Consider the following 25703-nt stretch of genomic DNA (forward strand, 5'->3'; position numbering starts at 1 on the left):
GACTGTGGTCTATGCTAGACTGGACCAAGAATGGATACTGCCTGAAAATGTTTTTTTTTAATTAGTTGTTTAGATGTGTATATACTTTTATGGGCTAATAGATTTTGTGTGGTCCTTTTGTCTTTATTTCTGAAGGTGCTCCAAAACGTTGTTTGTGTCATCACAGCCAGTTCAATAGCATTTACTTGTGGTGGCTCAGGTAGTGTCATTAGCTCTGAGCTAGGAACTGGAGCTAGAAGTTTCCACTTGGCAGCAGTTAAGGGACAGGACGAAGAAAGTGCAATCAGCACAAGACTAGTGAACTGGCTGGAGCTCCCACTAGGTCTCTAAAGGCTGAGATTAAATCACACTTCAGCATTCAAGTTTTTAGTCATGGGAGTGCTTTAGAAAAAGACAGCATGCTTTGGGGAGACTTGGATGAAACACATTTAGATTTTGTTGTAGTTTGTTTAGCCTACCTAATTTGGGACTTTATTATTAAACTTGCCTGGTAGCTAGATTGCGTTCTCTGAAGGTGAAAAACAGTAGTGCTAATGGAAAGAATGTTTATGTTCTCTGTATTTACTCACAGTGTTGTTTTTGATCACTAGCATGTATCTTTGCTTTGCCAAAAGTTGATAACTAATAGTATAAAGTTTTAGAAAATAAATAATGGTGAATGTGTTTTTCTTGTAACTAGCTCCCTGTAGGACAGAATAGTTCACCTTGTCACCTGTTCAGCAACGGGGATATAGGTTGGTTCTGTCTGCCCTTCTGAAAATCTTTCCTTATTTCTGTATAAAATACAGTTTTACAGAATACTTCTTGCTTTCCTGTCCTCATCTTATTCTTTTTTTTTCTCCTCTTCCTTCCTTTTTTTTTCTTACCTTTTTTCCTCTATATTTTTCTTACCATGTCTTTTCAATCCCTTCATTGTCCAGGCTGAACATCTTCTTTCTCTTTGGGATTTAATTTCAAGCTTCTTTTCTGCAACCTGCGCTTGAAGAAAGAATATTCCTTTTTCTCTGCTTTCTTCTATGTCAGGTGAGAAAAGGGACCATCCCAGTGCTGTTCTTAACTTCTACAAAGTGTGCAAGCAGGCAGTTCATTTGGTCACACATGACTGAATGGCATGATTATTTATACTGATAAATGTTTAGAGAGGCGTTGATAAGACTGCAGCCCACTGTGTGGGGAGACGGGGTGGGAAACAGGCCAAGAAACAAAGTTTTGGGTATTCATCTGCTTTGTTTGAGAGGTGTTTCAGTATATCGGTCATGATTTGGCAAAGTGAAACAGACTAAAAAGTATCTGAATTTGTTTTCTTTTAGACACAGAACTTGTACGGTTACTTGCGTCAGCATGCATGCAAGTAGACAAAGACAAGAATAAACTCAACAACAGATCATCTTTGCCTTGTTCCAGAAGCAGGCAATCCTTAAATGTCCCAATGCTGCCAGATGACAAAGGAGGTTTAAAGGTAAATATATTCAGTCACTCTTACTGAATGAAGCAGAGAAGGTCATTGCTAAGAAGTACTTTGGATCTAATATGTAACTAGTTGTGGGGATCTTTCCCCTTCTGAATTCCTAGTTGTTTCCTGGTTTTATGATACATATCATATGTTCAGCTTTCTTTCTCTTCAAGTAACAAGGCAAAGGGAAGACTTCTAAAGAAGAGTCAGCATCAAAGCACATTTCAGTGCCTAGAAATAGATGTCATAATTAAATAGTAGAATGTATTACATTCATGAGTTTGGAAATGAATTTCCTTTATTATCTTAATGTTATCATCCAATTGTACTCCGTTTTTAGTAGACTTTTCCTTTACTCATAGCTGATCTTTTTTCTTTGAAATTGAAGTGAATGTGTTTGGGATCTCTGAAAAAAAAGTGAGAAGCTGCCTGTTTATGTGTTTGCTTTGTGTAGGATTTCCAGCAGTTGTTCTTTATAATTTTCTTTTATGGTATTTAGTGGACCCTAGAAGAAGAAAAGCATGATGTAGGAAGTAAACTGAAGTTCAGGTAGTGTACTTGAAAATACTGTGACTATGTGCAGGACAGCCCAGACTGAGGCTTCATCATAGTGCTGTAAGGAGTATAAAAGGGATGAGTTTAGATTCATCATGAAGCAGCAGACTTCTACGAGAGAGGGTAGACTTTATTTCAACCATGAATGGAGGTCGGCACTGAAAATTAAGGGCATAGCAGAGGTTTTAATACGAAAAATGGAAGAGAGTGCAATTCATGCTTACCCGTCCTCTGGAGAGTCGTTGGAATGCTGTATGCTTATCTAGAAATTGGCAATAATCCAGTAGGAGACAAGTGTGTGCCATTTGAACAAGGACATTGTGACTTATGTTGTCTGTGTTCAAAAAAAGAAGGAAAAAAGTATTAGCTTATTTTGTTGTTGTTGCTGATTTTATTTGTTTAGGTGAAAATTTGTGTATGGTCTTATACCTCAGAATTTCCTTGATTCTGTAATCTCGCATTTTTAGCATAAATGTTATCAGAGTCTTGGAAACACACATGCTAATTTCCAGGCTATTTCTGACATGAATTTTAAAGACCATTTATAGTTCTACTTTACCTCAAATCCATTTTGCAATTTTAACAATGAAGTGACAAGTGATATTTTCATATGATTGTTCTATTATTTGATATGATACAACTTGAGTATCAGTTTAGATGGGCCTATTTAGGAATTTTGTTACCTAGCTTGGGGATTTCAGAACAGTCTTTGGCATTATAGAAAGCAGATCAACAGCAGGTCAGATTGCAACTCTTGCAGAGTTCAAGCAAAGGCTTGAACTGGGGTCATAGAAGATTTTGAGGTGAAATTAGAAAAAAACAATTTTGTAGGATTTGTCGATAAAGATTTAAATATGAGTACTGACATTTAATATTTTGATGTGTTGGAACTTGGTTGCAAAACATCAAAACTTTACAGTATTTACAAGTTAAGCCTTAAGCACTTTTTCAGCAGAAATATTCTATATAATTCTCAATTCTCCTGTATATATGTGCATGTGTAAATACACGTATATAAAGCCAATATAACCCTCCTCTTCCAACATTGCTTAGTGCTTTATTAACCCTTCTGTCTGATCACGAGTGTGTTACATATCTTATTCTCCATACAGAGAATAAAGAGATGAAAAATGATATTTTCAGAGTGACTGGGGAGGTCATCAAACACATCTTGCTTTAGACCAGTGTGTGAGGAGAATGCACAAGTGAGGGATTTGTCCTTGGCTTTGTAGCAGTGATGATTCCATGTGGACAACTTCTCTGTGCTGAGCCAGGACTGTAAAACAAATTGCCCGGAAGGTTTCAGTGAGATATTTATAGTGACTCAGACAGTACATAAATTTTCTGTCTAGGTCAGTGCAGATGGCAAAACGTGGAATCATAGAAATGGAAGAATGAGAGGGAACTCGATGAGCCCGCCTGTCTTTACGTAAGGAGACAGAATGAATATGCCAAGAACATCCTTGACAAAGTTTCTGTTCTCTCTTCTTTCACTGTGATGAAAAAGGTCCATAGTGTAATTTTGCAGCTGGTTCCACTGCTTGTCTGTTCCTACAGTCAGATTTTTTTCCCTTGGTATAAGCTAAATCTCTCTTGCTGCGTATTAAGTTAATTGTTTTTCAGTTATCAGTGTCCACCTTCACCTTTATAGGAACTATATACGTACTTAGAAAAGATGGAAATTCTCTTAAATCTTTTATTTTCTATAATAATAATAAAATGTATTCAAATTTCCTTGTTTGCAGACTGTTTCCTAAACTTCTTGCTATTTGTAGTTTGTCTGTATTAGTCTTAAAGTGAGGTATCCAAAACAAGTCATGAGATTCTAACTAAAGTCTCAATATTACATAGCAGGGTACAAAAGCTACTTGTACAGTTGTGTATTTCATGGGGTGGTCAGTGAAATTTGCCATTTTTTTGCAGCAGTAAGACACTGTGGACCTATTCTTAGAGGACCTATGATTAGTTGGTGCTTTGCTAGAACTCTGATTTTCTTTCTTCAGTACAACTGCTTTGCTTATTATTCCTTTTTCTGTATTTATACACTTGATTTCTTCTGCTTACATATGACCTTGACCCCCCCCCCACTGAATTCAATTCATCAGTGAACTGAAGTCAATTCATCAGTGTAATGACCTACTGAAGTCAATTCATCAGTGTAATTTAGAGTATCTAAGGTGCTCACAAAACTGTCCAGATAGATGTCTTACATGGACTGTGCAAAATGAATTCTGTTTCATCACTGATGTTGTTAACGAATATTTCCAAGCTCATGTTTCACACCACTGAATATGCCCTCCCCATTCTAGAGTAAATTGCTGGTAATTTGTCTGTTAATGTGTCTTTTGGTTATCATGCTTTTCCTCTATTAATTTTACTAGAAGCATATTTTCGTCATTTGTTCAGAGAATGGTACATGGAATATTGATAAAAGCTTTATTAAAGTTAAGCTATGTTACAGCTTCTCCTCCCTTCTTCCACTTCACCAGTTAGTCTGTCAGAGAGATTGATTTGGTGTGATTTATTCCTGACAAACCTATGCCAGCTGTCTCTTACAAGCTGTGATTACATACAAAGTTCTTTCAGTGATGTCCTTTCCAGTTAGAGAACAAATCTTACGAGGGGTGGTTGAGAGAAGTGGGGTTATTTAGCCTGAAGGAAAGGAGGCTCAGGGGAGACCTTATCTCTTGCTACACCTTAAAGGAGGTTGTAGAGAGGTGGGATCAGTCTCTTCTCCCAAGCAACAAATGACAGGACAAGAAGAAATGGCATCAAGTTGTGCCAGGGGAGCTTTAGGTTGGATATTAGGAAAAAGCTCATCACAGAAAGGGTTGTGAGGTGTTGGAACAGGCTGCCCAGGGAAGTGGTTGAGTCACCATCCCTGGAGGTCTTCAAAATACGTGTAGATGAGGCGCTTAGGGACATGGTTTAGTGATAGACGCAGTTACCTGGCAAGGTAACTTTGCTAGGTTAATGGTTGGACTTGATGATCTTGGAGGTTTTCTCCAACCTAAGCGATTGTGTCATTCTGTGATTCTAAATTAAGCTGATTGGTCAGTAAATTTTTAGATTTTCTTCTTTGGGGTAGGTGTGGTAATGTATTTGCCTTTTGCTTCTGTAATTTCTTCCATCCTCTCCAGTTACCTTGAAGATAATATTGGTTCAGAGTTTGTGTTGTCTATAATTACTCCGGGTAATCAGTTCTTTTTGTTTTAATCTGTGCAAGCTCATTTCAATAGTCCATTAACCAAAGGCACATCACTAAGGGTGGATTGTGCCTGACAAATCTGCTGGTCTCCTACCATGGGATCACAGCATTGGTGGATAGGGGAAGAGCAACTGATGTCATCTACCCGGACTTGTGCAAGGCATTTGACACTTTCCCCTATGATATCCTTGTCTGTAAATTGGAGAGACATGGATTTGACAGATGGACCACTGAGTGGGTAGGGAATTAGCTGGATGGTCACGCTCCAAGAGTCGAGGTCAACAGCTCAATGTCCAGGTGGAGATCAGTGATGAGTGGTGTTCCTCAGGGGTCAGTATTGGGACCAGCACTATTTAACATCTTTGTCGGTGACATGGACAGTGGGATCGAGTGCACGCTCAGCAAGTTTGCCAATGGCACCAAGCTGTGTGGTGCGGTCAACATGCTGGAGGGAAGGGATGGCATCCAGAGGGACCTGGACAGGCTTAAGAGGTGGGCCTGTGTGAACCTCATGAGGTTCAGCAAGGCCAAGTGCACGGTCCTGTGCCTGGGCTGGGGCAATCCCAAGCTGAAATACAGGCTAGGTGGAGAATGGATTGAGAGCAGGCCCTGAAGAGAAAGACCTGGGGGTGTTGGTTGATGAGAAGCTCAACATGAACTGGCAATGTGTGCGCTTAAAACCCAGAAAGCCAACCATATCCTAGGCTGCATCAAAAGAAGCGTGGCCAGCAGGTCGAGGGAGGTGATTCTCCTCCTCTACTCTGCTCTCGTGAGATCCCAACTTGGAGTATTGCGTTCAGCTCTGGGGGTCCATCACAAGAAGAACATGGAAGTATTAGAACAAGTCCACATGATGGCCACAAGTATGATCATAGAGCTGGAGCACCTCTCCTACAAAGACAGGCCGAGGGAGTTGGGGTTGTCCAGCCTGGAGAAGAGAAGGCTCCAAGGTGACCTTATAGCAGCCTTCCAGCACCTAAAGGGGGCCTACAGGAAAGCTGGGGAGGGACTCTGTGTCAGGGAGTGTAGGGATAGGACAATGGGTAATAGCGTTAAACTAAAAGAGGGGTCAGTTTAGATTAGATATTAGGAAGAAATTCTTTACCCAGAGGGTGGTGACGCACTGGCACAGGTTGCCCAGAGAAGCTGTGGATGCCCCATCCCTGGAGGTGCTCAAGGCCAGGCTGGATGGGGCTTTGGGCAACCTGGTTCGGTTGGAGGTGTCCCTGCCCATGGCAGGGGGGGCGTGGAATTAGATGGTCTTTAAGGTCCCTTCCAGCCCAAACCATTCTGTGATTCTATGTGGTCGATGACTGTTTTCTCATCCTTTACCCCTTTTACTTAGAGGTTCACTTATGAACTAATAAGTACTTTGTTTCCCACCATTTTCTGGACTTGGAAACAAAGTTGTGTCCTTGGTATATGCAAAGATCTTATTTCCTCTTTTCTTGTTGCCCGTGCTTTTTCAGCAAACAATACCCTCAATGTCAGTAGCAGAGCAATGTAAGTTATCACATTCAGTTTCTTTTTTAGGATAAAGTTGTTTATAAAGTTGTTTGAAGACAGAGATTTCCAGTGCTTCCCCTAATTCTTTCTTTTGTAATATTGTTAAAAGTATATAAGATATTTCTCAAGTGGCAACACCTCTTTTTTGTTTTTTTTTTTTTGATGCTATTGCATTTTCCCACCGCTACTAGAGCATAGCCTTTTGACAGACGCTATTTTAACCACTGATGCATTTTTATTTGGCTTTTTCAATCTAGCTTAAAAACCTTTGTTCTAGCTTCTATATGTCTCTCATGTGCAAGGTATATGGATAGACCACAACTTTCTGCAGCAACACGCTGGACGCTCCGCAGCTCAGACAACCCTACTCTGAACACCAGAAGCCAAGATGAGCTTCTCTACTAGCTTTCCTTCCATGCCAGAGAGTAGTAGAGTACTTTGTATGGTAGTGTAGTGGCTACACTTACTCCATTTTAGGTGACTTTGTGGTGAGAGCCTATGTTAGCAGATCAGAAGCCTATAAAGAGTAGCAAAGATGAGAGGAACTGAGAAGTGATCTTTTTGCCCAGAGAAGCTAGCTTGTTCCCGTAACAAGCAAGCCACGTTGTACAAACAGTCTCTTTTGTAAGGTCACTGTTCTCCATATTAAAACTAAATGGATTTTTGCCCTTTCAGTTCCTTTTGGAAGGTGAATAAATGCTGAACTGTGTGGTTTTTACTGCTTTCTCGGAACTATTTGTCTCTCTTTTTCCACCAGGTCTTTGTTGATGAAAGTAATGTATATCTTTATTAGTTATGACTCCAAAGAGATACAGAGGTCTGAGGACTCTGTCCATTAGTAATGCTCTGTGCAGATTTAAAATCTTTTTAATGATCATCTGCTAGAAGGATTGATTTATGGGGAGTAAGTTTACCATTTATATTACTTAGTTCTGCTCCGTGACAGTTAGGAAGAGATATATCAGAAAGCAGTTCAGAAATGTTAAATGTCAGGGAGAGAGGGGAATATATATGGTGAGAAGGAATGGCGAAGAATAAAGAGTAAACAAGGAAAGTACAGGTCTGGGTTGGATATCTTATAAAACAGCCTTGATGAAATATCATCATTTTAAAGTATCTTATTTCTTTTAAGGTGTTCCAGAAAGCGAAGTAGCTTTACTAAGAAATAATCAGGACATATTTAGAATTTTGACTTATTAACCTGCAAGCCACATGATGTTTAATGGACTGCATGGGTTTTCTTAATATTGACTTATAAGTCTTGTATAGTCTGGAGAAACGTAACAGGAAAAAATGTAATCATCCTGAATAGTTGAAGCATTTTATATCATCTGCCTACAAAAATATAGAAATCTGTAATCTATTTGCATAAATTCTTGAGCAAAGCTCAGACAATCGCCACATATACAATACCTGTATGGGCGGAAGCTATAGGTGCAGTAGTCCTTAGGCTTGTGCTGTTTTCACAGCTGGTCTTTCTTGCCTGTCAGTCTACAGTCTCTCCAGTCTGACAGGGTTTAAGTTAACTGTATAGCAGCACCATATGTATTGCGAATCTTGATTCTGATAGGAGTGCTATTAGAACTCTTTCAGTTTGCCACCGGTTTTTAAAATCTTAAGGAGAGTCTTTCGTGCGGATCCGATAAACTTCGTGCATGCCTCTAAAAAGAAGAAAACATGTATGCCAGTTCATTGATGTCAGAGAGTGCTGGAATGGATGGTGAAGTTGGAAGTTTATTGTAAGATTAAGAAATTGCCATGTAGCTGCAAAAAAATTCCCACTCAAATTGTCCTAATGCTTTTATCTAACTTGTCTTTCTAGATACAGTAGAAAAATATTGTAAGCTATTTGCCAAATGAAACATAAGGAGAAAGGTAAATCTTACCTATACAAATCATGGGGAAGGATTCTGTTGATGACTGCAAACCATTTTAACATTGCTTTTGTAGTTTCTCTGTAAAATTCCTTTATCACTGCAGTAAAGAGTACTTAACTGTACTTTTCTTTTCCTCTTTTAGTTGGAACTAATTTGTTCTTTTTCCTTCTCAATCTAGTCTTGGTGGAGCAGGATGTCCAATCGATTCCGCAAGCTGAAGCTGACTCAGACGTTGCGCCACGGGTTTTCTTCCAATCAGTTTGGGCCTTTTCCTGATGAGCCCGGATCTTCATTAAATTCCACCATAAAAGCAGTTTCACAGAGTGATACAGACACCTCCGGAACCCCTGATGCTCCTACAGCTTGGGTCACAAATAACAAAGGTAGTGGTAAACCCAGAGTTGTCTGATGGGAAGTGAACTCTCATGGGGATAGTCAAGGTGATACTATTTCTAATTTATTGATTTAGTGTTTATTTTGTTTAATATAGCTGAAAAATCACGTAATGTATTTGTGCTGAACACCTGCAACATCATTTCAGCAGGAAAATGCTAATGTAGCAATGTTACTGTTCTGTAGCAAGCACCGTTAAATTTGACAGGAGAGGCAGCTCAATCAAAAGTTGTTAGTATCCTTGATGAACTGATTTTTATAGTGACAACCGATTTATGTTAAAAAATAAACCTGAGACAAAAGGTCAGAAAAACCCAAATTGTAAAGCACATCTAGTGAAGTTATGCTCTCTGTGCAAAACCCCTTCAGTTTGTGATGTGAAATAAGATTATCAGCTTAACTTTAATTTAAGTAACTAAGAGTCTCAGCGGAAAATTTGCTTGTGTGTGCTTACAGAGGATACAGCTGTTGAATGTTTGAAAACAAAAGCTACCCTTGAGAATAAGTAGCAGGGGCATGCAGATAATAACACTTCATTTATTTTTTTTTTCAGGTGTAAACACTGCAAAAGGAGGGAAGAATGATGAATTATTGACAACCATGGTATGTTGCAGTGCTCTTGGCATCTTCAGTCCAATTCAGAAGATCATGCAGCTACATGTTTCTTGTTTGTTTTTGGTTTTTAACCTGCTATCCAAGTCACCATTAAAAAGAGAGCTATCAGTTGTTGATAATCACTAAACAGGAACTGACAAGCTATGGTACATCTGTAGTTCTGTAGACTAGTAAGTACTACAAATAGTACAGTATGGCAGCTCTTAATAGATACTTTTTTCACTTCAAGTTTTCAAGAACTTTTTTAAACAGCTGTCTGTACCTTTGTATGAACAGCAATGAATTAGTGAAGTAGACTGAACAGCTGACAAGAAGTATGCTATGAGGGAAACATGGAGCACAGTGCAATGTGAAACTGAGAAATAATGGAGGAAACCATGAAATACTTAGTTTGGGAGGTGTGCTTATATTACTCTTTTTCTATTTTTGTTACGCTGGAGCGTTAAGTTCCCCCACAGTTTACTCCCTGGAGATGTCATTAAGTTTGGCTGTTGATTTTTTTTTTTATGTGTTCTTTTAAGAAGATTGAGCAAATTTTGATATGACTGACTGGCAGAACTTCAGGGACCCAGTGTCATTTTTGTGGTTCTCTTCTTTTTCTGGAGAATACACTTAGCGGGGGAACAAATATTTGTTCCCTATTTCTAGGTGTCTTATCTAGGAGTTCAGAGAAGAGAACCTTACCAAGCATCCTGTTTGTTATTTCTTTGGAAACTACTTGTTAACGTTCCTGCTGAAATGAATGAAGAAAGAAACAGCTTCTATGATTTAATGAACTGTATTCATTGTATTGAATGAACGAGCTTGCTTACTGGTGCCAGTATGAACATTGGATTGTGTCTGTTATATGTTGTACATCTTCACAAATACTACTGTTATATCTCATTTCCATTTAATTTTGTTTAAAAATGCATTTGTCTCCATCTTTTTATTTAACTTTGAAACTACATCATTAACTCCCAGATATCTTTCTAAGAAGAGTCTCTTTTCTTTTTCCCTTTCTTTTCCTCTCTCAGTTGAGAAGTAGTGCTCCATTTACCAGGCTGCCCAGCGATAAACTGAAAGCAGTGATACCCCCTTTCTTACCACCCTCGAGTTTTGAGCTTTGGAATTCTGACCGAACACGAATCAACAAAGATGGCAAAGCTGAACAGATGAGAACTGCCTGGCCACAGAGAGTGATCAAGCACGATTTTAACAGCAGTGGGAACTCTGATGTGGTAAGTGAATGAAATATGTGAAAAAATATCATGTCCAGGGTGTGTTGGCTGGCGAACCATGTTCGTTTTGTGTTTAGAAATGATTTTGAATCCATTGTCTCTAGTAATGGCTTGTCCTTTTAAGATCTCCTGTTTAAGAAGAATATATGTCTCTGTCGAAGGAACATCAATAGAATGAAAGGTCTCTATATAATAGAACTACTTGTTCGCTGTAAACCAGAATAATGTCTAGCCATAATGAATTTGTTGCAAACTGCTAAAGTGACAACGGGTTACACCCATACATTTTAGTTGCCAAACTAGGCACAGTCGTTCTAGTGTGGCAGAAACTGCTCTGGTTTTGAAGACAGCATGGGGGAGAAGAAAAGAATAGAAGCTTCTCAATTTTTAGGGCCTGAAGGGAAGAGAAGAAATACTGGTGAGATACAATGTATATGAAAATATAATGACATAATATGCTGAAAGGGTTGGTATGTGATAAAACTAGCAATTAGTGGTCACATTGGCTTGAAGATGTACAGACTAAGTACAAATAGTGTAAAAGGGGGAAAAGTCTGAATAAAGTCTAATTTTTATAGAAGGGAGCTTGCCTGATTTCACTTTTTTTAGTAGTGAAAACACAAAACAAAAGGAAAATGCCTTGTTTGCAGGAAGCAAAACAACCTTGACAACCTTTGCTTTCATAGGAAAAAAGAGAAGATCTTGCTTCCTTGATTTAGGACTCTAATATCGAAGGTTAAAGAAAAGTTTATTTTACTAGCCTGGAATTCTATTTCTTGTCAGTTCTAGAAATGGGACAATAAAGACATTTTAGTAGACATTTAGACATTTTTTGTATTCCTATTTTAGTTGAAAATTAGCTTAATACCAGTAGAGGAAATCTAGGTGGAGTGTGGTGGAGAAGGCAAGTGGTAGATCCCAGGAAGGTAAAGTTTGGTTCATCATCCTGGAAAGGATGGCTGTAGTAAATGATTATAGTAAGATGTTTGTAAGTGGATAGTTGGGTCCCGTGAGGAGCACATGAGGAGCAGGGCAAGTAGAGGAGAACTAGCCATGATTCCCTCTGGAGGGAAAGAAATGTGTTGATCAGGGTGTAGGGGAGAGAAATGTAGTAAGTCTGTTCTGTAAGATAGGAGAAACAAACAAAAAAAGGATTCTGCATGAAAGAAGTTTTACGTGTGATTTTTTTTGCCACTGTTCATAATATTTTCTATATTGTTTCTCAAGTGCATCACACATATGCACATTTTATGTTGGCCAAAGGTTAAGGAGAATTAATGCCTTTATTATATCATGTTATTCATTGAAGATATATATTCAATATATTACATGCATTTATATAACTACATATATTCAATACATTATGTATGTTTTTTATAAATGTATTTGTAAACGTAAGATAAGAGTATTTTACAGAGAAAGTTTCTGAACTTACAATAAATAAAATAGTAGTTGAAGTTTTTTTGTTGTTGTTTTGCTCAAATAAGAAAGATAAAAAATTATTCTTATTTTCCAGATGTCTGTTAGCAAAGGTACAAGGCCAGTCAAATTACCAGCATTTGCAAGAAGACCTGCATCTCCTTCAAATTCCAACAACTTCAACCATTCTCCCCATTCTTCTGGCGGATCCAATAACATTGCAGGAATTAACAGGCACGGAGGAGAACTGCATAACAGATCAGGTACCACGCTTCTCTTGTTTTTAATACAAAAGTCATTTGAATGTGGTTCACCAAAAAAAAAGTATTTCTCATGATTGTAGAAGAAATTAAATGTCTTCTGAGGGCTTGTAGTGATGCATGTTTGAAAATTCTATAAGCTGTTGGAACAGGACTGAACTTTGGATACCTATGTAAGGGAACAAAACCTCACATCTCACTTGTTAACCCCTGTCTCAGAGAAACCTTATTGATTTTACTGAGTCCACCCATGGTGGGTTAGGCATATACTTGTTCATTGCTACGTGTATTTCATGGAGCTTACATGTGTTGCTTGCTTTTTGTTTAAATTAAAAATATTTTTTAATTAAAAAGGAGTAAACATTGTATCTGCCATTGTATTGTTTCTATAAAGAAGTATGGTGAAGCAACTCATGAAATACATCCAAGAGTATGAAAGTAAACTATGTGTGTGTGTGTATAGGCAAGGCTGGCTCCTGGTTAATTTTTGTCTCCTTTGCTGAAAGTTGCTGAATAGACCTGAACCTTACAGTTCTGTCTCTTACTTAATGCAGTCAGTTTTGAAGAGGGAGTGAATGGTGGAGAAAAGTAAACTGAGAATTAACAGACTTTTAAAAATGATGGTCTCCTTGACTCTGTGTTTGGTTTCTTTTTCTTCTTAGGTGGCAGTGCAGATAATGTTTTGTCTCAAATCGCAGCCCAGAGAAGAAAAGCAGCAGGCTTACCTGAACAGAAGCCCAGCCAACAGAATAGTCCAGTCCAGCCAACTCCTTCATCCACCCTGTCTGATTTGCAGTGTGCTCAAACTGTTGGCAATGGCCATGTAGTAAAGGTACAGATGAATGCTATTTTTTCTGCTTCTAAATTGATTTATTTTAATAGGTCATGCCTCAGTCATGGGTGATTCATAAATAAAACTGCATGACATTGCACAGCCTAAAATGAATGAATAAGCTGCTACAGTAGTGGAAACTTTTCAGCTCTACAAACCTTCATTCTCTTTACAAATTCTCAGAAGGTCAGACATAATAAAATATGATTTTGGTTTATTATTATTTTCACTCTCTTTTAAAAACAATAAATGTAATACTTGATCTTAGGGTTAATGTGTACTATTATTTTGGTTTCTTATGACTTCTTCCTATGGCCCTGACTGAGTCCAGCATTATACATGTTAGTTATTCCTGAGCTTTCCTCTGAAATGGTATAGCCAGTTTCCCTCCAAAGGCACAACCTGAGTGAAGAACATGAGATTGTGCGTACCGGGATCTGTCCACTCCAACAGTATGCATGTACTCATCCACGAGGTTTTATTTTCAAACAGTATGAGCATTAAGTTGTCATTACCAAAGCCAGGTTTTGCTCACGAATGCAGGCTATATTATCTGTGCTGAATTTCCTGTGAATTTCCTGAAATAGCTTTGCCCTCATGACCTACCCATTTTTTTTTTTTGTGTACTTTGAAGCTAACAGCTGTATAGTGCAAAATTTGTAAGGGTAAAGATCAAAAATCTTTCCTCTTCACAGAGACAAGTTAGAGAGTAGCATTGTAACAGAAGATGTGATCGTAACAGACTTCTGTTGTTTCACATGGGGAAAGTTTAAATTTCAGAGAGCAAGAGAAAGAAAGCACATGACTCCGGGTTTTAGTTCTAAAGTCTGGTATTCTGCAAATGGTAGTATACATGACCAAGAGCAAAATTTCTCAGTTTTTTTGCTTGTGGAATCTCCAAACAATTCTTTATTTTGTTTTGTGTTCTTTGCATTTGTTCGTGAGATTCTTCTTAGAGTTGTGCCTCAAGAAACAAAAATGGCCATAATACAAGATTACTACCTTTGCTACCTCATTCTGTGATGTCTTATATGGCAACAATAAGCAAAGTATATATTTAATAAGTTAAATTTGATGACAAATGAAGTTACAAAATAGTTTAGTGATTTAATAAGTGAAATTTCTGGCAAACAATGGTCAGAAAAAGAAAAGTGTGCAACTGCCAGTGTCAGAACGGTTTCCATGAACAGTTACTTCGTCTCTGATCTGTCAGCCCTGATTCTAAAGAGACTACAAGTCACTTTTCAAAGATGGGATTGGGAGCTAAAATCTACAACTCTGCTGGACCCCAGAAGCTATGGACTCATAATCTTTTCTCCCTTCTACCCACATAACTGCTCCCCAGGTTATAAATGATCTGTCTCTTTCTTTCCTGTAGACAAAGCCACTTCATTATCCTTTTCACTCCGTAAAGTCTCCTTTACTGAACAGGTACCATGTGCTTTTCCTTTCAGATGTGGTCTGACCAATATATTTCTAATTAAACTCCCAGCAGTTGCTCTCAGCTCATCTTAGCTTGGAAATAATTTCAGAAAGTTTGTATGCCCAAAAAATATTACTACATTTTTTTTCCCCAATTATATTAGTTAGCCTATTAAGAGATAATACCTGTGCCTATAACTTTTGAGCTGCAGATCTTAGGGCCTGTTATTACAGCAATGCTGCCAGTAAGATGTTTAATTGCTATTCCCACTCACAGTGAAAGACGTTAGACGTTAGGGGATAGAGAAGTAGAGAGTAGTGATGCCCTGTAAATCATATTCTGGGAAGGTAGTTCATCATACTGTTGAAAAATTTTTTAAATAGAATTGATGCCTGTGTGTTGGAAAGGCAACAACTCTTTCAGTGCTCTTTGCTCAGATATCTAATGAAGTTCACTCTACTCATTGATTTAAAAAAAAAAAAAAAAAAAAGTAATGAACGTGGATCTCAGTATAGATGTCCAGAAAATCATCTCAGACATGATACACGAACAAGAGTTTTCTGTTGGCAGTATGCAATTGCATAGGGATCCACACTGGCTGCAAGAGCTTAAGCAAGCTACTTTGTGGTTGTAATAAACAGCTTAAGTGGTGAAAATTTACCACCCATATCCATCGTGGAAATGCTTGTGCCCTCCCATTAAGATCATGCTGTCTAAACTTGGAAATAACTGATCTAAAAAGTGCTGTGATGTTACATTGCTCCATTTGCAAAAGCTGTCTGTGAGGGTAGAGATTGTACAAGCCTTAAAGAAAAGAAGCAAAAGGCTGGGTAGCAATTTACAGAGTGATGTAATTTACATAAACACAGACAATGCACTGAAGAAGGAGGAACATTTTAAAGCACAAATGTAAAATAGTAGACTACAGAGAGAAATTTGGGAATGTATCAAGGGACAAAACATAGAAATGAGCTCAGAGTGCTCTGCAGAAACCTCTCAAATCTGTATCATGCTTCTAGTCAAATGCAGGGCTGCGGGCGTAGTGCATTCTGGTGTAGGACAGAGTAATGGAAGAATGCTACCAACTTAAGTTAGTTTTATCTTTTTAATCTGCATCTTGTTGATTAACTACAAATGCTCCCTTTATGCCACAGCACAGTAACAAAACTTAGAGAGCCAGGAGTCACAGACTCTCTCTCCTTCTTGCCTTGTTACCTACCTCAGTGTTTTTCTTATGTCTTGTAGCATCCTGACTGACAAAAGTGTTTTAAGTTAAACTCTGAGTTCAGGAATCCAGGAGAATGTCACGTAGGCTTCTCTTTAGGTCATATAGTGCAAACATCAAAATGTTTGAAGTGGTAGGTAGATCTAGGAATTTAGGATGTGAGTTACATTAACGATTTTTTGAAAAGACTGATATACCTACATATGTTTGGTGTGTTGGTTTTTTTTTTTGTTGTTTTTTTTTTTACTTATTTATAATTCACTAATTTTCCCATTTCCATGCCTCCACATTAATTAATTATCTGTAAAATATTAATAAATTTGGAATCATTTAACTGATGTTAGATAATATCAAGTTTAAGGATTGACTGGAAACTTTAATTCCAGTGAAGCAAGGTGTTTAAGTGCACCTAAAACTTGGTTTGTGCTTGCTACTTATTTCTGTTAATCTAGCATGAAGTGTTACTTTAAAATATCATCTGATGTACTTTGAGAAGCTTTAATTGAGGCTTTGTTTATTTGATTAAATTTCTCAGTGAAAAAGACCTCTGTTCTGTTGACCTGAGTCAAAATAACTTCAGCTTTTATACAAAGTAGTTATAAGGCTTATATGTAGAACTGCTTTATGAAAAATAATTTTCTTATTCCAAAATAGGATCCTTAATAAATGTGTTTTCCTTAATGAGTTTGAGGGACTGACTCTCACCTGGGATATGCCAGTATTACTCCAAGTATTTCAGTATGAATCAAGCAGATACTTCCAGTTGTGAATATGTGCTCTGCAGAAATAATATAAAGCTATGAATCATAAATAATATTGAAGCATCATATATAGGTAAACACCTTTTTTCTATTTTTCATTCATGAAATGATTATATCGTTAACTATAGCAAAAACTGGAGATGAACAAAAGACCTCCATCTGGGACTTCATCTACATCTAAAAGCACATCACCAACTCTCACGCCTTCCCCATCACCCTCCCCGTCTCCTAAGGTTCACAACGCGGAGTCCTCTCTCTCTTCTTCTCACAGACAGGCCAAGAGCAACGGTTCCAGCAGTGGTACTATTACAGAAGATGGTGAGTAGGTCTCTGTAATTACAGGAGATTGATGTATCAAGAGCACATAGTGTTTAAAACTGTAATTGTACTGGAGTATTGTTTACCAGCATGAGAGTGAGAGTTGTTTTCTTTCTAGAAAAAATACCTTAGAGTTTTCTTATTTGGGACTGACATTCCAGCAGTAGCTATGTCTGTTTAGCTTCCAAAAGCTGTAATCTCTTCCATTTAGAGGGAGATAATTACCATCTCAAAGCTAGCATAGAGCATGTAGGTAGGCCAGTCTTACAGCACATCCTTTCTCTCCCCTCTCCTTCTTTGTGGCTTAAATACTGATTTTCCGCTCTTTACTAAGGTTAGAAAATGTACATTCTCCAAATTTGAAGTGAAAATGTATTTTTAATAAATTCAGTGAAGATTACATTCATTACATTTCATATTTCGTTACAGAAATACAATTTTGTTTCATAACAATTCATAGGTACATGGATCTGCTTTTAAGAGCTGTTTTTTTTTTTTAATTGCAAAAAGTAACCTTATTTTGACCCTATTTTTAATTTTAGGTTACTGCTTTTCCAGTGACATTACTGCCTTTTAATTTGAAATTTTAGATCTAAATTACGTTTATTTTAAAAAGTTCTCTTACCATATTGGAAACAGGATATCAATTACTTCATATTTTTGCCCCTGTAAACATTTCAAAAAAGTGAGAAAAATAACGTGACTCAGAATCTTTTAAATAAGAGATGTGGGTACCTTTTATCTAGTTTCTTCAAGAAGCACGTTTCCTATTTTTGGTGGGTTTTGTTTCTTTTTGCAAGTGTCAGGATTGATTTTTGTTTTCGTTTATTTTAACTTTGTACTGGCACTGTACTTCCCTGTAGTTGACACTAAAAGGAGGTGGTATTTGACCCACTTTCTGTCCTCTTGTCATGGCTTAGCTGTAACATATTGTACTGACTGCTGGAGAAAATCCTTTCACATTTTAGTGCCATTTTATAATGATGGCTTGATAACGTAAGAGTTGTCAGTTTAGAAATATATAAAGGAAAGAGAACTGGTTCTTGGATAAGAAGGGGAATTCTCCAAGCTATCAGCTGTTACACTCTTCCCTTGAGAAGCAGGGCTTTATGACTACACCGCTAGTGCCATGATACAGTGAGTTTCCTCTGTAGCAGAAGTGTAGGTTGTGAGAAGCCTAAGTAGTTTGGGGTTCATTGTGCTTGTGAGCTTTCATACTTGAGTGGTCCTTTAATTCAAGGGCTTCTCTTACTGTGAGTTTACTCAGCAGCAGCAAGTCCGAGGCTCAGCAGTAATCAGAAGAGTAAGTTATGCAATGTTAAATTTTTTCTTTTTATTTCAAGAAAATTTAAATTAATTTTCTAATTCATTTTCTCTGATTATCACTGTGAAGGACCAGTAGGCAGCGTGGTTCAGAAGTGCGCATGGTTTCTTTTTAGGCAATCAGTTGGTGGACCATCAACAGTTTTTCCCTATTCTGAGAACCAGTGATGTAGAAAATCATGAAAGAAGAAACCATGTGAGAGTAAAAGGAGGCTGTGAAAACTTGGAGAAAGGTAATTTTACCCTACTCCTATAGAATAGTACTAATAGTTGTTAAATAGGAGTAATGTGTCAAAGCTCCCAGAACCTTTATAAAGATGTAGGTAAGGAGACTAGGTATGGGTATAGGATAAGTAAAACAAAGATTTCGTGAAAAAGCAAAAGTGAAACATTATGCAGTGCAGGATATAAAAAAAAAAGAGAGGATTCTGAGGTTGTTCAAACTTCGTGTATAATACAGGAAGAGGGAAAGAGGAAAAGAAATCCTGAAAGGCCTACAGTTGAAAACGTTGTCTAAGTTTGTGGAAAGTATTAGAATTACAGTTGTTTATCAAAGAGTCGTAGAGTTGTTTGGGTTGGAAGGGACCTTAAGGATTAGCTATTTCCAACCCCCTAGTTCCAAGAGTTGGCCTTCCAGACTGCAAGCACTTACAGCTGGCTCATGTCAAGCTTTTCATCCACCAGAACTCCCAAGTCCTTCTCTGCAGGGCTGCTCTCAATGAGTTCTCTCAGTCTGTGCTCACATCTGGGATTGCCCCAACCCAGGTGCAGCACCTTGCACTTAGACTTGTTGAACCTCATTAGGTTCATGTGGACTGACTTCTGAAATTTGTGCAAGTCCCTTTGGATGACACCCCTGCCTTCTGTTGTATCGATTGCACCACACAGCTTGGTGTCATCTGCAAACCTGCTGAGGGTGTACTCGATCCCACTGTCTGTTGTTCATAAAGATATTAAACAATACTAGTCCCAGGACAGACCTTCTGAGGGACACCACTTGTCACCGGCCTCCACTTGGACATAGAGTTGACCATCACTCTCTGGGTGCGACCTTCAAGCCAATTGCTTATCTACTAAATGGTCCCTGCAATTGAGGGCAGCTCTTCTGCTCCTCTTGAGGTCTGTTTGGGTGTAAGCATCTGCCTGGGGAGGTTGTGGTCCCTCCATCAGGATTTCAGCCTCAGCCCAGCAGTTGTGGTGGATGGTCACCATTGTTGTTTCACAGAATCATAGAATATCCCGAGTTGGAAGGGACCCATAAGGATCATCAAGTCCAACTCCTGGCACCGCACAGGTCTACCCAAAAGTTTAGACCATGTGACTAAGTGCACAGTCCAATCGCTTCTTAAATTCAGACAGGCTTGGTGCAGTGACTACTTCACTGGGGAGCCTGTTCCAGTGTGCAACCACCCTCTCGGTGAAGAACCTCTTCCTGACGTCCAGCCTAAACTTCCCCTGCCTCAGCTTAACACCATTCCCGTGGGTCCTGTCACTGGTGATAACGGAGAATAGGTCACCTGCCCCTCCACTCCCCCTCGCGAGGAAGTTGTAGACTGCGATGAGGTCCCCCCTCAGCCTCCTCTTCTCCAGGCTGAACAGACCAAGCGGCCTCAGCTGCTCCTCATACATCTTCCCCTCTAGGCCCTTCACCATCTTCATCACCCTCCTCTGGACACTCTCCAACACTTTAATGTCCTCTTTGTACTGTGGTGCCCAGAACTGCACACGGTACTTGAGGTGAGGCTGCAGCAGCGCAGAGTAGAGCAGGACAATCACTTCCCTCGACCGACTAGCAATGCCGTGCTTGATGCACCCCAGTTTCAGCAGAAGGCTTCTTCCAGTTGCTCCCAGAATAGAAGAAAGTGACTGGCCACTCTATGACATTATTTATGACAGCAAGTCTCTAGGTTTTGAAGATCCTGGAAGTTTCTTCCAGTATTCTTCCAGCCTAAAATTTAAGCACACCAGTGTGCTGAAAAATGAGAAGGGTAGCCAACCTAAGAAGAAAATAGTTAATATATCTGAGGGGTTCTAATGTAACTTTTATTTTATTTCTTTAAGATGGTATTTTTCATCAAGCTGTGTGAAGTTCTCTCACTGCGTTTTTACCGCTGGCTATCTTTTCCCATGGACTAACCTCAGTTAGGGTGCTAAAGCTTTTAGCCTGAAACCATGTCAACCCTTACAAATCATGTTAAGCATACCAAACAAATTGGCCTTGAGGTAAAAAGCCAAACTCTAACAAAAATAAGACACAGCTAGAGTTATCACTTCAGTTTTCTGTGGGCTTTTCTGTGTGAACAAGGAGGCTTCCAGAATGCTGAACAGAAAAATGTGTTCATCTCAAGATACCTGATGTCTTTTGAGAAGCTTAGAGAGTTGAAATTCTCTTTCATGTTTCTACTGGTGGTGAAAGAAATAGGACAGTCAAAGAAGTGAAATAAACAAAAGCAAAATTGGGAGTGGAATGGTGATTATCTTTACAATAAATGTGAGTTTATATAGAGTATATTTAATATTGTTTTGTGCTGTAATGTTTTCATTCGTGTTCTTCATTTTGACTTTGATTCTCTTCTTCAGTTGATCACTGGTGATACTGTTGAGGGTGAGGGGGAAAACATGAGTCATTTGTGACAGCAAAGTGATAAAAATAAACAGGATCCTGAATTGAGAGAGGTACTGTGTAATTAAGAGAGTTAATAGTGGGTTGTTCTAAAACTGCAGTTGTCTTTTAACTGGCTAATGACGTTTTAAATGTGTGTTAAGAATTGCTATCAGGTTCTCCATCTTCTAATTTCCTTGCTCTTTGAGAGGAAACCCAATATCCAGTGCCGTTATCCTGGGAAAGTAAGCTTATGGAACTTAAATTCTGCCCAAGCTTCATCTTAGATGGACTAAAGCTATCTGTGTTTAAGACTGGATGCCAGGTACTTGAGGAGAAGAGTTTCAGATATACCCTTGTTATATCAGGGTTTTGAATGAGTGACTGGGTAGTTGCTTGCATTACATCTTGCCTTCCTGGATCATGATACAGAACTACCTCATTCAGTTCAGTGTCTGCTTGAGGAGTTTTGCTTTATAGACTGCATGATCTGGATCAGCCATCTGGGGCCAAGCACCTGCGTTTTAGACATGGAAGTGCATAAGTTGCCCTCAGAGGTACATTTATTTAAGATCCTTTTTATGAGGAAGAAAGAAGGATGCAAAAAACGCATTTTATCCTAGCAAGGTACAATTAGATAGAATTACAGTATATTGAATTAGGTGAGAACACAACAATATTTTTATTTCTGATGCAGAGTAAATGTGATTGGGTTTTTGCTATCATATGTCATTGTGTGAAATATATCGTTTAATAATATATCTTTAGCAGTTAGTGATCTCCTTAGAGATCACTAAAATTGATCTTTTGTGACCCTTGTTTTGTTTTATTTTTGCAGATGAGCTGACTGGCATCCTTAAAAAATTGTCACTTGAGAAATATCAACCTATTTTTGAGGAACAAGAGGTAATTAAAAAAAAATACTGTTTTAGAAAAGTATGGTGCAACACACATAGCATTAGAATTGTGATCCAAATTATCAACTTTGAAGTTGTACAATTTTTGGCTGAAGGACCTTGAAACATGGACCAAGTGGTATTTCTGGAGTTCTCCAGGAAACTGCAAGTATCAGTGTTTTTTACAGTGAATCTACAATTTTGTTATAGATAGATGCTTCAGATTTTTTTTCCCCTTCTGTTTTTAAATCCTGATTTCTCTCTTTCTGTCTGTATCCAATGGGCATAAAGAGTTTATAGGACACACTGTATCATTCCTGGAATCACAGCTGGAATCTCCCTTGCAGATGGAGAGCAGCAGGGTGCGAGTCGCTGAGATGGCTGTTTTCTCTTATCTGCTGTGAATAAGTAGGAGATTTTTGGGAAACCTAAACATTATTGTAGATGAGACCCGTGACAGTGACTTGCCTGAAGGATGGAATTAAGACACATTACTGAAAATAAGCAAAAATAATTCATTACAGTGTTTAAGACATTATCAGATGTGAGTAATACCTGTGTGTTCAGTTGTTTGAAGGCAGAGGGCAGTGAATAGACATGTAATAGATTGCCACTGCTGCGGAGTTCAGGATTCAGCACCACACACAAATTCTTTAGCTGCATCACAGTGCACTGGGCTTATTATCCTTCCCTTGAGTTTTAGAGAAGGAAGCATTTTGTAGAAACCCTTTGTGTGTGAAGTTTGTATCAATATGAAGTTTCAGATGTTTGTTTTTATCACAGCTTTATGGATGTTTCTATATAGTATAAACTGATATATGAACAAACCCTAAGTTTTCCTCAGGAGACACTGGAAAAGTACACATAAGATTCTGAAAATCAAAAAATGCTTTTAAAAAGGAGAGAGAAAAACTGTTGTCTTATCCAACTAATTGTTACAGTAAGGAGAGGATTTTTTTTTTTTTTGAGACTATATTTTGTATTGACTGTGCTTTTCTAAAGACAATAAAATCTAGGAATATTTAAAATGTGTTACCGTATTATCATAATTAGCTGAATTATTAACAGCAGATTTAAAACCTAAGAGCACAGTGGAAAAGTGGGTACCATTTGGTGCTGTTAATTCATTAAATGTTTTTGTTTCACCAATATTTCCAGTGAGTTTATAGAACTAAAAAAAAAAATTCTCCATCAATAATGAATCTACACTTAGGTAAATACTACTTTTTGCTTCTTCATATGCAGGTGGATATGGAAGCCTTCCTTACTCTTACTGATGGCGATCTGAAAGAGTTGGGTATTAAAACTGATGGATCAAGGCAGCAAATTCTGGCAGCTATTTCTGAACTGAATGCAGGAAAGGTATGTTTTGAAGTACTGTGCTTAGTAAACTAATTCAAGGTTTGTTTGTACTGTTAATTCAACATATATTTGAAAATTCAGTTGGAGATGTTAGATGGAAAAGCTAAACAAATGTTTTCCAAACAAAACATTTAACGTATTTGGTTAGTTAAAAGTACATTGCTTGGTAGTATTCCCACTTCTTTCATTAACTGTTTCCTAGTTCAGTAACTATACAGCTCTTTTACAGAGTATTGACAATCATATGAGAAGCTAACACTAACGTGAACATTGGTCCTGTTACAGTTAGTGAATGTTGATTTCAGTGACACTAAAAAGAATATAATGAAAAAGGTCTCCCTTTTGATTTTTTTTTTTGTTACTAGATAAATAGCACTTCTCTCATTCCTTACATTTTTGATGCCATTTAATTTTATATTCACAGTTACTAGTTCAAGGAATGGTGTAGAGTAAGCAATATTTGTATCAGAGAGAGATTATGGACTGGAGCATCTCTTTAATTACACCTGCTGACACTGCTCAACTGCTTTTTAAGTTTCAATATTCATTTTCTCTCTGTGATACTGGAAGCTCAGCTAAACAAAATACAAAGATAATTCCCCCAAGTTAAAATCAAAAGCAGCAGGTGATAAGACTAAAAAAAAAAACTTGGGGAGGTGGGTAATGTTCCATTGTATATAGCCATGGAGAATATCCTGAAAATGCTTCTACTGCTGTCTGGCAGTTTCAGGAAAAGATGACCACAAGGCTTTCTATGTATCTGGGAGGTAAGGATTTGTCATTATTCCTAGCAGTGCACTGTGACTCTCTGGGCATAGAAATGCATGTTTTCATATCTTTTTATGAACTCATGATAAATTAATTTGTAAAACAGAAATACTTCATTTTAATTTTTTTCTTTCACAGGGACGAGAGAGACAGATTTTACAAGAAACTATACACAACTTCCACTCTTCTTTTGAGAGTAGTGTTAGTAACACACGACCTCCTGGTCATTCCCAAAGTAAGTAGCACCTGGCATTAATTGAACAATATATGAGTACTTCTAATTAATAACAGCGAGAGGACAGAATGTGACAAACAAGCTAGGGAACCACTTTCTGGGTTAATGATCGATGCATGTCTGTGTCTTTTGCTGAGACTGTAGAGAAGATTTCAAGATAAAGAGAGGTATCTTGAAGATTTTATGGACACCTCAGCATTATCTAAAAGGATAACAAGATTTTTGTTACACATTTATTACTACTGAACACAGGAAATGGATATAAGTGTAGCAAACTATAGTATATGATGAAGGGCAGCAGTGGGAGGTGAGTTTCTGTATGATACATAGTTTGCTTTTGCATACTGTTCATATAAGACAATTTTCCTTGGTGTGATCAGGTAGATTCAATATAATTGAGGTTTGCAATTTAGTATATTGGCTTAAACAGCTATTTTAATTATGTATTCATGTGTGTATGCATTTATTTTTTATATGTAATATGTTTATATGATTGCCTGTAGTTGCTTTATTTGGAATACATCTATTCCAATTATCAGTGTTAATTGCTAGCCATTTTTGGATAAAACCCTGCATTTTAAAATGTAGTATCTATAATAAAAATGTAGATCTATTAAAATGTATAGAAAGACATTCCTGACCCACAACAAATGAATACATTTACTACCGTCACACCTAGATATAAAGGTTTAAACCTCTGCCCTGCTAACCACCTGAGCCAAAGGCAGGTATACATCTGTTACTCAAGATCAAGAAATAGGGCAAAACCTATTCCTACCAGCATTTCTGGATCTGTGTTTTGGGAGGAACAAGAAAGCCATTGAATGGCCTTGAGAAATTTACCTTCTTAGGTACTTCTTACTCTCCTTCAGCTGCTTATTTTGCTGTTTGCATCCACTCACAAAATTGTTCCACTCGTTTAGTGGTTATGCTAAATAACATTTGAGCTATTGTATGCTTTAGCAGGCCTAAATAGTGAGTGTGAGTCCCAGTTGTTCCAATCTCAATCAGCTGAATGTCACTAGATCTGTGAAAGCAGGTGCAAACTGTAGGTCTCACTGCTGTCTTGGGAAAACTGGGCATTGCTGGGGTAGTTAGGCTACTTTCTGAGTTCTGTGTGGTCTGCTTGGTTGAAAAGCCACTGTCAGGTGTCACTGTACGCGTAGTGCAGCTTACTTCCCATTCTCAGAGCTGTCATCATAGTGTGGGAACTTCTGGATGTCTCTTGATAACATCCCAGACTTGAAGAGCCTCTTCTGTAGGTACTGCTGGGTGAGCAGAAGCTGATATTTGGGATTTGGTGACGTGCTGCAGTGAACTGGAATTACTCAAGAGCTGAAGAAACATACAGATGTAAAGTGTCTCCAAGCAACTTGTTGGTGTCTTGAAGACAGCAGAAAACAGTAATGGTGGCACAGAGTTGGTTAGAACATCCTTTTGTATGAATTGAGG

At 38.0% G+C, this 25703-nt stretch overlaps 1 protein-coding gene across 3 annotated transcripts in view; it reads left to right on the forward strand.

The window, feature by feature from the left end:
• Positions 1 to 25703, forward strand: part of ANKS6 (ankyrin repeat and sterile alpha motif domain containing 6) — a 47301-nt gene that overhangs the window by 15269 nt on the left and 6329 nt on the right. The window contains exons 6-16 of one of the 3 annotated variants that reach the window (XR_014579650.1): positions 1311 to 1459; positions 8778 to 8982; positions 9546 to 9595; positions 10624 to 10827; positions 12344 to 12509; positions 13169 to 13338; positions 16876 to 17065; positions 18505 to 18621; positions 20969 to 21064; positions 21829 to 21896; positions 23132 to 23201. Coding sequence is in view for 2 of the 3 variants with exons in the window: in XM_083824024.1 (XP_083680150.1) it covers positions 1311 to 1459; positions 8778 to 8982; positions 9546 to 9595; positions 10624 to 10827; positions 12344 to 12509; positions 13169 to 13338; positions 16876 to 17065; positions 18505 to 18621; positions 21829 to 21896; positions 23132 to 23248; positions 24155 to 24251 (1533 nt within the window). In the remaining variant the exon portion in view is untranslated. Of the gene's footprint in view, positions 1 to 1310; positions 1460 to 8777; positions 8983 to 9545; positions 9596 to 10623; positions 10828 to 12343; positions 12510 to 13168; positions 13339 to 16875; positions 17066 to 18504; positions 18622 to 20968; positions 21065 to 21828; positions 21897 to 23131; positions 23249 to 24154; positions 24252 to 25703 lie in introns of those variants that run through there. The other 2 variants (XM_083824024.1, XM_083824025.1) reach the window with 2 other exon arrangements.

Source organism: Anser anser (genome assembly GCF_964211835.1).
Source record: "Anser anser genome assembly, chromosome: 2".
NCBI lineage: Eukaryota > Metazoa > Chordata > Aves > Anseriformes > Anatidae > Anser > Anser anser.